At 45.8% G+C, this 12,835-nt stretch overlaps 1 protein-coding gene across 2 annotated transcripts in view; it reads left to right on the top strand.

Annotated features, from left to right (window-relative positions):
* The window catches only part of LOC147641690 (uracil phosphoribosyltransferase-like), a 31,179-nt gene that overhangs the window by 13,420 nt on the left and 4,924 nt on the right, over positions 1 to 12,835 (top strand). For both annotated transcript variants that reach the window (XR_015265949.1, XM_086798535.1), the window contains exons 3-9: positions 7,590 to 7,668; positions 7,755 to 7,813; positions 7,908 to 7,985; positions 8,178 to 8,259; positions 8,338 to 8,386; positions 8,529 to 8,590; positions 8,768 to 8,835. Coding sequence is in view for 1 of the 2 variants with exons in the window: in XM_086798535.1 (XP_086654661.1) it covers positions 7,590 to 7,668; positions 7,755 to 7,813; positions 7,908 to 7,985; positions 8,178 to 8,259; positions 8,338 to 8,386; positions 8,529 to 8,590; positions 8,768 to 8,835 (477 nt within the window). In the remaining variant the exon portion in view is untranslated. The remainder of the gene's footprint in view (positions 1 to 7,589; positions 7,669 to 7,754; positions 7,814 to 7,907; positions 7,986 to 8,177; positions 8,260 to 8,337; positions 8,387 to 8,528; positions 8,591 to 8,767; positions 8,836 to 12,835) is intronic.

Genomic DNA, 12,835 nt, shown 5'->3' with positions numbered 1-12,835 from the left:
TTCCCTGAAACCATCTCAAGGCAAACAACACCACCTTTCTCCTTGCATGGCTATACAAGGGTTAGTGAACATCAAAAACACTTCATAGCAAAAGCACTAACTTTGCAAACTCAAAGTATACTTAGCTTTTCTTTGCCAGGTTAGTCATGAAGCCAAAAGAAATATCTCGTCACCATATCCTCAAGATATCCTGAGATATATCTCCATATAGCTTGCCTGTAAGCTTGATAATATAATCCACAATATCCATATGGAAAGAGTGCTAAACGTGTGCACATAAAGCCAACTCCATACTTCCAAGATAAATTTTGTGAATTCATAAATCCTTAGATCAACAAGCTGTCTACTGCTCATGCTCATGCTCATGCTCTTGCTTCATAGGCTATGAAGTGGTTGGCCATGCTTAATAGCAATGATGGTAAGTGTGGTCCCCACTTGAGATCTTTTCTCTTCCTTATTGATAGAAGGAAGCCTCCGCTTCCAAGAAAGCCTATGCTCTGATACCAATGTAACTCGCGGCGGTTACCCGGGTCCCTCCCACTCATAGTTGATGTGGCTCACTGTCCTCATGCAACTTTTCCATCGCTTTGTCTTCAATATGTGGAAGGATAATGCACATTGAATGAACAATTTGGTTATCTCCCTGGTAGCCGCTACTACAGCTTGCTTTTGGATGCCTGCTTTCACACTTCCCCTCTTCAATGCATTCACCATGAGCAACTTAGGTGGACGTGACGATTTGCAAGCTGTAGCCGCTGCTACAGCTTGCTTTTGGATGCCTGCTTTCACTCTCCCCCTCTTCAATGCATTCACCATGAGCAACTTAGGTGGACGTGACGATGTGCCACTAACAGGCATTTGCATGTGCACCGAACTTTAAGCCACATCTTGCCCAGCTTGACCTGTAACTCGCGGCAGGTGCCTGGGGGACTAGGGCCTTTGACACACCTGTTGATACCATCAATGCATATTAAAACACTTAAACATGGCCATAGCCTTAACACATCCATCATCACTTTGCATAAAACATAAAAATTGGACAAAACATCCACAAATGCTGAAAATGGATCTTGCACATGTGACACCACACTGAGGCCGGAATGGGCCGACCCCCCCCTTGGAGTATTTTATTACCCAAGGAGATTAATATCATGTACCAGCTTTGAGGGCCTTACTCTCCCCACGGGAGATGCCGGATTATCCATATACAAATGCCGTAACACAGCCCAACACGAGGTAACCAAGCCGGAACATAGGCTGTAGGAATGCCGAGCCAACAATATAATCCATATACCTCCGTGTGGGTACTGATTCTTCCCCAAAAACCACGGGTCTTCATGCGATAGAGTTGGTACAACAGGTTCAGCTCTCCATTCAGCCGGTACAATAGATACATGGTTGGTACAGCTGGTACAAGGGTTGGTACAGTAGGTACAATGGCTGGTACAGTTGGTACAATGGCTGGTACAGTAGGTACAACAAGTACAAGGGCTGGTACAGCCAGTACAGTGGCTGGTACAGCCTGATTCACCAAATCTTTAGGCACTCTAGGGCATATAGCAATGCCCTTTCCCTTTAACCCGGCCAAGTGGGCTTTGATACGGGTAGCCTTCCTTGTATAAATGTCACCACAATATTTGCATCTCCACCTGGATTGGCCACTTTCTTTGTAATTAGTTAGGTCCTCTACATGTGCATTCACTGGATTGGGAGTTCGGCCCATTTCAAGACTCAGGAGCAAATGGGGCAAAGCCGGGTGTAGAAGAGGAAAAAGGTGGGAGCATTGAGCAAAAGGGGCAGGGTCTGAGGTGGCCTGTGGGAGCAGTAGAGAGGCGGGAGCACTGAGCAGGTTGTTGCCTGCAGCACATAGGAGGGACCAAGGTGCAGCCTGCACAGTGCAGAGACTGAAGCAGCACTGTTGCAGGCTGTAGGCGGAGGCTGGAGCAAAGGGAGCAGCAGGCAGAGCAGAGACAGCAGTAGGTTGCAGGCGCGAATAGCAGGCGGTGGCAGCTTGTGTACAGTGGAGGGCGGTAGCAGCAAGATCGAAGAAGCGAAAAAGTACAGGCAGCAACACGTTATCCAAGGTTTTTTTCACAAAAAAAAATCACGTGCAAAAAAACGCGTTCCCAAAAAAAAATGTTCACATTTTTTATTCCATGAAAAAAACGCGTTTTTAAACAAGTATGACTTCATCATCCCTTGGAACCGTTTTCCTAAAAGCCTTTCTTGGTATGCTGGGTGCCCCAAGTGGCATCCGACTCACAGGGCTGTCATTCCCTTTGGCCTTTGGGTCTTGTGGAACACCACCAACCAATCTCTTGGGAACTTCTTCCATGTCTTGTGTTACTCTCCTTGGACTCTGCACCTTCATCTACCATCAATGTTTAGCATTGCTGAACTTGAAGCTTTGATACCAATGTCACATGCGTGTAAGCTTTGTGTCTTCTTTCAGCCCTAAACACCTTTCATAGGAACATCTTGATGCAAAACGCAAAGAAGAGATGGAGAGAGAGAGAGAGAGAGAAAGAAAGAAAGATTTTATTAACGTCTTCCAAAAGACCGAACTCGGCCTATGAGACAAATCGGAGTACCTGTATGGGGTATCCTCTGTTATCCCAACAAAATGAAAAAGTACTGAACAAAAAAAAACTGAATCTGGGTGTGCAGGGGATGGAGCTCTACTACTAGGAGAAATGCAAAGCTATATGCATGGAGTATACAATCATGATATGCAACCTAGCTAGCACCATCCTGTACCATACTGGGGGTATAAAATGGTATACATCAGTGAAGGGGGTGTCCACAGCTCCCTGAAGAACATGCCTGGGTGTGCTCTGAAGCGAGCTAGTCGCTCCGCACCCTCTTTGTGAAACTGAGCTCTGATCTCTGTCATCTCTCTCTGGTATAGTCGTGGTGTCCGAAAGCCAGGTGTCCTCTGTCTCCTGCGGGCTCTAAGTGTCTCTGCTCTCTGGAGAGTAATTCCCTGCCGTGTAGGGGCTGGGAGGGGGATGGATCTCTGAAAAAATGCAGTAATCTGTGTCTGTCGCCCCTCCTCTGGAGCTGTCTGAGCCTGTAATAATGTCTCTCTGCGTCGTTGTATGTCTAGAATGTATCTCCCCAGTATGCGCTGGTCTGCTACCTCAAAGATCTGGCGTAGGGAACGTGGCTCTTTGAATAGAATGGGATATCTCTCTCTGATGGCTGTATATGCTCTGCATCTGCATACATAATGCTCCTCACTCTCCACCTCCTCTCTGCACAATCTGCATACCCTCTCCTCTCGGGGGATCCGTGCTGCTCTGCCAGTCTCAATCTCCAGTCGGTGTGATGAAACTCTGAGTTGACCAATAGCCACTCGGGAGCCGTGTGGTAAAAAGCCCTCCATGTATCTAGGCCTCTCTATAAATCCATCATCAGTGATACTCATGAAGTGATCTCTGTAGTATAGCATCTTCGGTGGAAGAGGCTGTGTAGGCGATATCCATGTCTCTCGTGTATAGAGCTGCCATAGATCCTGTCTCAATACTCTGTTCCTCTCACTATGAGAGAGACGGATATGTGGTGCATCCCTGTCATACTGGAATGGTGGTAGATGATCCATGTCTAGGCCATGCTGTGAAAACCAATGTGTGACCTGTGCATACCATGATCCTCTGTCTCCTGCCTCAGCCAGCTGTCTAGATGCCTCAAAAGCTCTGTATGACAATCTGTCCTGTGGCATCTCTCTGAATCTGTCTAGCAGGCATATAGTCTGAAATATGGCCTCTACCATCATAGGAGGCGCAGCAAACTCTGCTCGGATAATGTCATGAGGTACTGACGGTTTGCTGCGTATCATGCGTGCCATCATGAGGGCCTGTGGTCTCTCTATCTGTGTCCACCAATGGGTAGCAAGGCCTGGCGCCCATACCGCTGCTCCATACATCAATGCCGGTGTGACTAATGTGTCAAATAGCCACCCCTTCGTCCGGGGCTCCTGAAAATGCGCCTGGTGGCACTGTCTCTCTAGCATAGCCAATGCTGCATATCCCCGTGTCAATCTAGCTCTGGTTGCTGAACCCATGGTGAAGCGTGTGGCTGCTGCAGAGAAGGTAACCCCTAGGTACACGTATGATGTCACCACCTCCACCTGGCATCCTGCGAGAGTGAATGTCAGCTGACCCCTGCCTTGTCTCGATGTATGAAAGACCATAACCTTGGTTTTCCCAAGGTTCACAGTAAGACCCCTCTGTGTGCAGAAATCATCGAGTGCATGTAGATGCTGCTGTAGACCACCTGGAGACTCAGACACTAATACAATATCATCAGCATAGAGCATAATATGTACTGAGGTACCTGCTAAATCAACTCCATCTCCGCCTCCCCGTGTAATGAAGTCAGCCACCTCATCAATGTATAACCCAAATAGCGTGGGGGAAAGTGGGCATCCCTGCTTCACACCAATGGTGCTAGCAATAGTCTCGGACATACCTCCTGGACATCTGACTCGCCCAAAAACCTGCTCATATAATGCATAGATGCCCCATGTCATATCTGCTGGTATGCCAAGAGACTGCAGGCGCTGAAAGAGCCTCTCTCGTGGTACTGTGTCAAATGCCTTGCGGAAATCCACAAAGCAGCAATAGAGCTTTCTCTTCCTCACTCTGGCCTGATCAATCATACATCTCAAAGTGAATACATGGTCAGTGGTAGAGAAAGCTCTCCTGAAGCCTGCCTGCCCTGATGAGCGTAAACCTGCTCGCTCAGCATGTAAGCTAAGCTCTTGCTCCAGCACTGCACCACAGAGTTTGGCCAGCACGTGGCCAACCATAACCGTCCTGTAGTTGCTCGGATCGAGCATATCCCCTGTTTTGTGAATCGGCACAATGGTGTGCATTGTCCACTCCGCAGGCAAACCCTCTGCTAGTGCCCTGTTAAACAGGTGTGCAAGAAAAGGAGCTAAAGAATCTACTGCATATATGAGATGCTCACCCTGCAGGCCCATATGGTCGGCAGCCCGTCCATGCTGTAGGCGGCGGATAGCTTCCTGTACCATCGAGTGGGTAAAGAAGCTAGCTGTGGTAGGTCGAGGCTCCTGTGGCTGAGGTATAGGTGGCTGCTGTGGGGCATGGTATAGGCCCTCTGCATATGTGTGCCATGTCTGTGGGTCTGCAATAGGTGTCGGGGTCCGGGGCTCTCTGAAGTGCCGCCATGAGACAGGGCTATCTCTACTCATGAAGAAATGAAAGATCTCTAGCTCCTGTATCTCTGCGAAGGCCCGCCTTTTGCGGCGAGTAAGTCTCCTCATCTCTCTCCTCGACTCCTGCTCTGTGATGTCTCCCAAGGCTCTCTGTATGCGGAGCCGTGAGTATAGGGCTCTGCACTCGTCATCATACCATCTGTTCTGGGCATAGTCCCAGGTCTCGCAGGCTCTCCTGAGTGTACACGATGTGGGAAGCTCTGTAATGCAGCCGTGTGTAGGAGTGATGCCAGCTGGGCTGTAATGGTATCCATAGGTGCCAGGGGATCCATGAGTAGGAGCCCATCCTCTACTCTGCTAGTGTATATGTCTGCCATGTCATGTGTGAAGTAGATGGTAGTGTGTGGCGTCGGTATGTGGGGGGCTGGTGATACTGGTGATCCGGCTAGTGAAAATGCCAAGTATGTATGATCTGCCCCAATAGGACGAGGTGGAATGGAGAATGAGGTGACAAGCTGTGATGCCTCCAAAGACCCCATAATGTAGTCTACCACCGTGCCTCCAGTCCGTGTATGACCCCCATGTGGGAAGCATGTCAGCCCTCCTGATCCCGGCCACTGTAGCATCCCGTTATAAATAACGAGACGATGCCTGGCTCCCAACTCTAGTAAGTGGTCCCCATAATGTCCTCTGTTTGGTCCAGTGTCCTCTGATGCCCGACTAGCCCCTATCTCCTCTGGATCCACAGGGTGGAGGATCTCCATGTCATCATAGTCATACACCTCACACTGTCTGCTCTGTGTGTGGGCATTGAAGTCGCCCGTAAGAAATACTTCCCCTAGTGTAGAATAATGCATAATCTCCTCTGACAGACAAGTGTATGGCGAGGCTCCTGTCTCCTCCTCCTGTGGCATGTCCTCTGTAATGACATAGGAGGATCCTGATGGAGAAAGTAACATAAAGCTATGTATATAATCCTGTCCTGTGAGAGCTGTAAGCTGATCCACATGTATCTAGCCTCTGGATCCTGTGCTACCACTCTCAGTCTCCCCTGTAGCTCCCGTCTGAATAGGACTGCTACTCCCCCCGACCCTCTCGAGGTACCCTGGCGTGTGGTCCTCCTGTATGGTGACTCCCACTGGAATCCCTCTACTCGAGGTAGCCCTCTCTCTGGGCTCTGATGTGTCTCTGTCAGAAGTATGATGTCTCTCCCCACCATAACATGCTCCAGTCGTCCAGGCTGCACCCATAGTGAACCATTATAGTTCCATACTGCCATGTGTATCTCTGTCAGTGAGAGAGAGAGCTTTATTTTCAGTATATTCATGATGTACAAAAAGGTACAAGTCTTGGCAGCCCTAGGCATGCCCATAAAAAGGTGGAGAACCTATGGTACCTAATCTATTGTGACCTAACATTGTTTAGATGTCAGATAACAAACAATGAGCCAAGTGCCGCCTTACATAGGCCCTTGAAGGATTGGTGAACTAGCCGACCTACTGAGTAGGTTGGCTAGTTTCCTTGACATGAATAAATCTCTTGCTGCCAACACCATCAGGAAAGTGCTCCATCTGCTGGCCGACAGTGCCCTGGTCCACCCCAATGCCTTCCATGCCTATCATGTGCTATGAGTAGACTAGGTGCATGCCATGGAAGGGATATCCAAAAATAGGAGGCATTTAGCGAGGAGAGTGTCAAATTGAGAGTATATGGAGCAAGTTCAGGCAAATCCAAAGAGTATATGGAGCTACCTCTCCTTAGTAGCTAGGTTTGTTAGTTTATTTATTTTTTATCTTTCAAATGCTTTGTTTTTGTCTTTGTCCTTCTTCACTGTTATTTCTTTCTCAAATCTCTCAATTCGTAAGTTCAGATTTTTCTGAACTTATGAAGGTATATAGTATATGGAGCAAGTTCAGGCAAATCCAAAGAGTAGGAATGTGTGAAACCGATCACTCATTATGGACTAGCCAAAATAACAAGTTTGGAGAAGTTTTGGCATAATTTGGGCAGCAAAACATAGCCGTGGCCAGGTGCCCAAGGCCCATTTGGGCCCGGACAATTTTGGTAGCCCTGAAAGGGCTTAAAAACTATGCTGGTCATGGGCTGGTACAATTAGGGGTTTGTGTTTTTGCCTAAAATAATGGCAAGGTCCACTTGGATTTATGGAGCAAATCTGTAGAGCCATCACTTGCAGCACAACGTGAAGGAGGAGAAAACAGTGTTTGGATAGCATGGCTTTTTAATTGCCTTTACATTTTTTTCTGATGTACAGGCTGGGGAAAAGGTTGTTCTTTATCCACACAGAGTGGCCTTGTTTGGGCAATACAAGTCTGTAAATAACTAAATTGCGAGAGTGGAATCTGGATGGATCATGTCGTATGGAAGCCACCAACTTGATGTTTTTGAACAGGTGTATGTACCCCCTCACCCTTTGATCAAGCATTGGATATCTGTTCTTCGCAACGAGTTGAGCCCACCTCCTATTTTCAGTACGCTTAAAAAAATAAAATAAGAGAGGTTTTTATCTAAATCCTGCTTGTGAGCTGTTAACCATTGGCTGTTTATCTTTTGTTAGAAAGTGCTCTGGCAGAGCTTGGAAGATATCTCATCTATGAAGCGTCAAGAGACTGGTTGGTGAGTTATTGGAAGAGCCCTCATACTCTTTCTTTGGATTACATGCTATCATAAAGGAGGCTGGTGAAAATTTTACCTCAACATGTGCATGTAGGCAACAGTAACAGGTGAAGTACAAACTCCTTGTGGGGTGGCGAATGTGGAGTTCATTGATCCGAGAGATCCAGTGAGGGTTAGTGAGTGGCTGCCCTCATACTCAAAGCACATAGTACAGCATGATCACTATTATGTTTTGCAACACCTGTCTTTTACATACATATATTACATACATATAAACATACATGCATACCTATGTACAAACATCTTTACCATATGTTATGCTTTCAAGCTTCAGTGCAGTGATTGGGAGAATTTCTTTTGTTAGGTGATCCCCATACTCAGAGCAGGCCTCGTTCTTGTGGAGCACGTTTCCTCTGTGCTGCCAGCGACGCAAACCTACCATGTTGGTATGATTCTTATTGTGCTCAAGAATGTGGTGTGCTTCAACTAAATAAAGACAAAAAAAATTTATCCCCTTTGAACAGGATTTCAGCGAGATGAAACGACACTAAAGCCAAGTCTTTATCTTAACAAGTGAGTTTTAATTTTCTGCCTGAAATCAATACGTCCAGGCAGTGCATGCCAAAGGTCATTCAATGTGATTCTATGGACAAAGTTAGGAGTTGGACAGAACCTCAGGAAAACAAACTTCGAAGCTTTTGTTTTTGATTCACAGACTTCCAGAAAAATTTCCGGATAATGCATGTGTCATTGTGGCTGACCCTATGCTTGCAACAGGTACTTGGCTGGGCTTTAGTGATTATTCTTCTAAGCTCAGAGAAGTTGGTGTTATGGTAGTTAGATCTGCGAAGGGCTGTGTGAGGATACTTCTCTAAACTCAAAGTATGCTTGGTGGATTTAACTTTGTTCTTTCTCTCAGGCCAGAGGTGCAATGATGGTTGTGTGATCTTGCAGGGGGGACAATGGTTGCTACTATAGACCTTCTAAAGGAGCGGAATGTTGATCACAAGCTAATTCGTGTGGTAAGGATATTCTACGCCATAAGATGCTTGGATCATGATAAACATGCCTAATAGTGGAGAAGGTATTGTAGTTGAGGTTATGAGTCTTCACCCAGATTCACACAGCCCACCAAGTCATCACCTAGCCTGTCATGGCTGGAAATTCAGGTCAATACGCAGCATAATGTCAAAGTCCAATAAACGTCTCCAAGTTCTTAATCTTTTTTGCTGCCCACAAAGGGTTTCTAGGTGTGTCATAAAACACGTTATGCAAGCACATTCTACACGTAATTGATAAAGCTATTGTTTCAGCGAAGGCCACTTTCAACAAGTCACCTTTAGGTTATCAATTTGATTTGGGCACATGATATCATGAACCCATTCATGTAGTTAGGACTAAGTTAGCTTATAACAACACCCAAAATTTTACGAGCTAGTCTTGCTTGCTCTTCAAGTAAGGTAGACCCTTGAGCTAGGACCCTAAGCTAGCCCTGGAGGTCCTTAGCTTTGTGATCAATTCTATATGTATAGTAAATCTATATGGTAAATGAAGGGGTTTGAAAAAGACCCAAGGACAGTTAGTATTATCAAATGCAAGATTGTGCACTTTTTCTTTACAAAAACCTCACTAAAATGTCATGTCTAGACATCTTCATTGAGTTGTTTATAAAAGGGATCTGGTAGATTTTTTCCCAGAAAAGATCATTAGTCAAAGAAAGCGTCCACATGATGCATAGTACAACTCTACAAAAGAGGCTGAACAATTACAAAGGATCCTCATGAATGGTGAGAGGTCTATGAGAACCAAAAAAGATGAGGAGCTTCCTCTCCGGCTGGTGGCTTCAGGAGGGAGGTACAATGGTTGAGAGGGTGGGAAAAGCCATACTGGGGGCCTGTGATGTTGGATTAGTCCATCGCCTCCTAGTGAAGAAGGGGCCCGGACTCCAAGTGTGCAAGAAGGTTGCATGACGCTGTTGCTTCCGATCCGAGCTGCCTATAAGGTGCTCTCATCTCCTCTGAAGGGTGTGAATGATGTCTGTCCAAATGAGGCATTTTGACTCCTCAAGCAGGGTGATCGGTCCATTTATGGCATTGCTGCATCTAGCCCGCAGATGTGTTCAGGCAGCAAAGTTGTTGATAAGCTCCTCTTGCTGGCTCACACTGGCCTTGGGAGTCCAGTGGGGGACCGATACCAAGGAAGAAGGATTGACCTAAAATTGCAAAGCGTGAGGTGAAGCTCGAGACTTGTGCCATCCTCCTTGTAGAGTAGAGCTGGGTCCATCTTCGTGGCTCATGCAATTGCATCCATGCGATGAAAAAGAGAGTGTTGAGTTTGGAAGTGTATAGACGGAGAATCCTTTTTTTTTTGCGGGTTTGTTTTTGGTGACTCTCTTCTTTCTTTTAAAATTATTCGTAAGTTCAGATTCATCTGGCCTTATGATGGTATATATTGCTAAGCCTGTCAAGAAAACAATATTTTTACCAGCCCTAAAAAGGGGATTTTATGGGTATTTTATATTTTATTTGGGGTTTTTTGTCTTGGCTGCTGGCCTACACCTTTTAGGGTGACTGACCAGCACCCCCCCCCTCAGTATATATAGCCTTGCCTATCTTTTATCATTGGTGTACCACTTCATTGTTATGTCCGGTACCATCTGGCCACTACCTGGGACAGCAGCCCACCCTCTGCTACAGGCCACCGTGGGACAGCAGCCCTATCTGCTATCATCTGCTGGGCTGACCTCAGCGTTTCATCATCAGGTGTACATCAGCGTTTACTTCAGCACACCATCAGGCTTACCTCAGCATTTATCATCTGAGTTCACATCAGCCTTACATCAGGCTTATATGGGCGCTTAAGTCAGGCTTACTTCAGCACTGTTATCTGCGTTTTACATCAGCATAGATCAGCGCCTACATCAGCACTTCATCTGTGTTTTACATCAGCAGACATCAGCGTTTACATCAGCCTTACATCAGGGCTCACATCAGTGCTTACATCAGCATATCTTCTGTGTTTTGCTACAGCCCATGGGACAGCAGCCCCCTCTGCTATACATAGAGCATATCAGCATTTTTGCCTCAGCTCTCACCTTCGGGACAGCAGCCCACTCTCTGCTACATTGGGACGGAAGTCCTCTCTGCTTCAGGTACGCAGCATCCGTGTCACCAGAGCTTGCACCACTCGGGAGGGCAGCCCTCTCTGCTTCAGGTACGCAACACCCTTGTCATCAAAGCCTGCACCCTTCAGGTCTTGTAGCACCCTTGTCATCAGAGCTTGCTCCACCACCACCATCACTTGGGACGGCAGCCCTCTCTGCTCTTCATCGACCATCTCAGGTACAGTAGCACCCTTGTCATCAGAGCCTGCATCACCTCATCTTCCGCTGCCACTATCACCTCGGAGTGCCTCTGCTTCCACTGACGCGAGCCTTCGACACTGAGCACCACTCGGAGTGCTTTGCCTCACATCGACACGAGCCTTCGTCATCGACCGTGCTTCAGCTCCGACATCATCTCTGCTTCTGCATTGGTCTTTCTACTCAGAGTCACCTCACACATGAGGGCTCTAGCCTCTTGTACATAGTTGTACTCACCATTATATATATTCACTCACATATTTCATGCTGTGTGGTTTTGCTCTGATCTCTCGTATATTTGGTCCTTTGGTCCTTTGGTCCTTTTGCCCTCACAAAGCCTTTGTGCAGTTCCAAAGGCAATGTCACTAGCCTCCACTCAGGCACCTGAATGACTTCAAAGAGACGGGCGATAGTGAGCCACGTGTCCATTGTGAGACTCTGTTGTGCAAGCATCTAGAGAAAGAGGGTAATCTTAAGAGACCGAAAGCTGCTGCACAGTCAGTGCCATTAATTCATAAGAAAATCGGGGTGAGGGCCGGGTTTGCCATTTGACAACGGTCACAAGATTATCATCTAGCTCCTGTAATAGAACACTAGAGAAAGGGAATGTTGGGAGCCTCCTGTTGGATAGTCCAGTCTTGCTATCACCACTCTCTTGCGTCTCACTGAAGTTGGGCGAGGAGGTGTTTCTCCTAGAGTCAAACTCAACACACCAGATCGTTTGTATAACGTGCTAATTATGTGGAAGCGTTTAATGACGATTAATATCAAAAGCAAACAAGATTAATGCTAATCAATTGTATAATAATACAATAGAAAAAATGTGCTTTGACCTAAACTTTGGTATATAGCCAACACATGCTATTGAGCAATGAATTGGACCGACATGCTGTGCAAACAAGGTGCTATGCATGAACTACTGATTACTTGGTGAGAACTGTGGTCTTTTACTAATGCGTGAGATAAGTGCTCTCATGGAAGAAGCTGTTTGTTGATGAGATGTCTTATCTCTTGCCTAGGAATTGTAACTGTAAATATATGTCTTCTATATCCAAGATGGTCTATGAATGAACATGAATCTGTCTATAAATAGACATTAGATAGGTTGGTTGTATGATGGTCGGTCAACCTTTTTCAGACCCAAAAAATACTATGAAAAGTGTCATTAGACATGTTGATATTGTGTCCCAACCATTGGTGCATGTTCTAATGTTTTTTGTTTTAATTTATTTAGTAACTTTGTATTCAATTCAAAAGATCTCATGCTTTGTAGTTTTCTTTTTTAAATTTATATTGTTTATTCATGTTTGTGTGCAAATAGGGTCATGCATGTTTATTTTAGTGGGTTGTACATGTTTTAAAATACTATGTCTTGTTGTTTTTTGCACTAGTTCTTCTTTTTTATGTTGTCTAGTAAGTTTATTTTCTCCTTATCCTTGCAGTTGATTTCATTTAATGTTTTGTTGTTAAGGTTTTGTGCCTATTTTTATATTTTGAGAATCGTCAGTTCATGATTCAGTCCATGCATGAGCATTGAGGTGCCGTCGATATTTAATTTTTGTTTTGTCTTTTGTTTGTCAATTGTTAGTCCATGGATCAGTGCATGCATATGTTATCGTATTGTGTAGTATAAGAAAGTCTTCATTACTCATCTCTCTCCT

The sequence above is a fragment of the Cibotium barometz genome, chromosome 1 (assembly GCF_041138505.1).
Source record: "Cibotium barometz isolate CiBa-2024 chromosome 1, ASM4113850v1, whole genome shotgun sequence".
Taxonomy (NCBI): domain Eukaryota; kingdom Viridiplantae; phylum Streptophyta; class Polypodiopsida; order Cyatheales; family Cibotiaceae; genus Cibotium; species Cibotium barometz.
The sequence above is the reverse complement of the archived record's forward strand: the minus strand, read 5'-3'. Positions and strand labels throughout refer to the sequence as shown.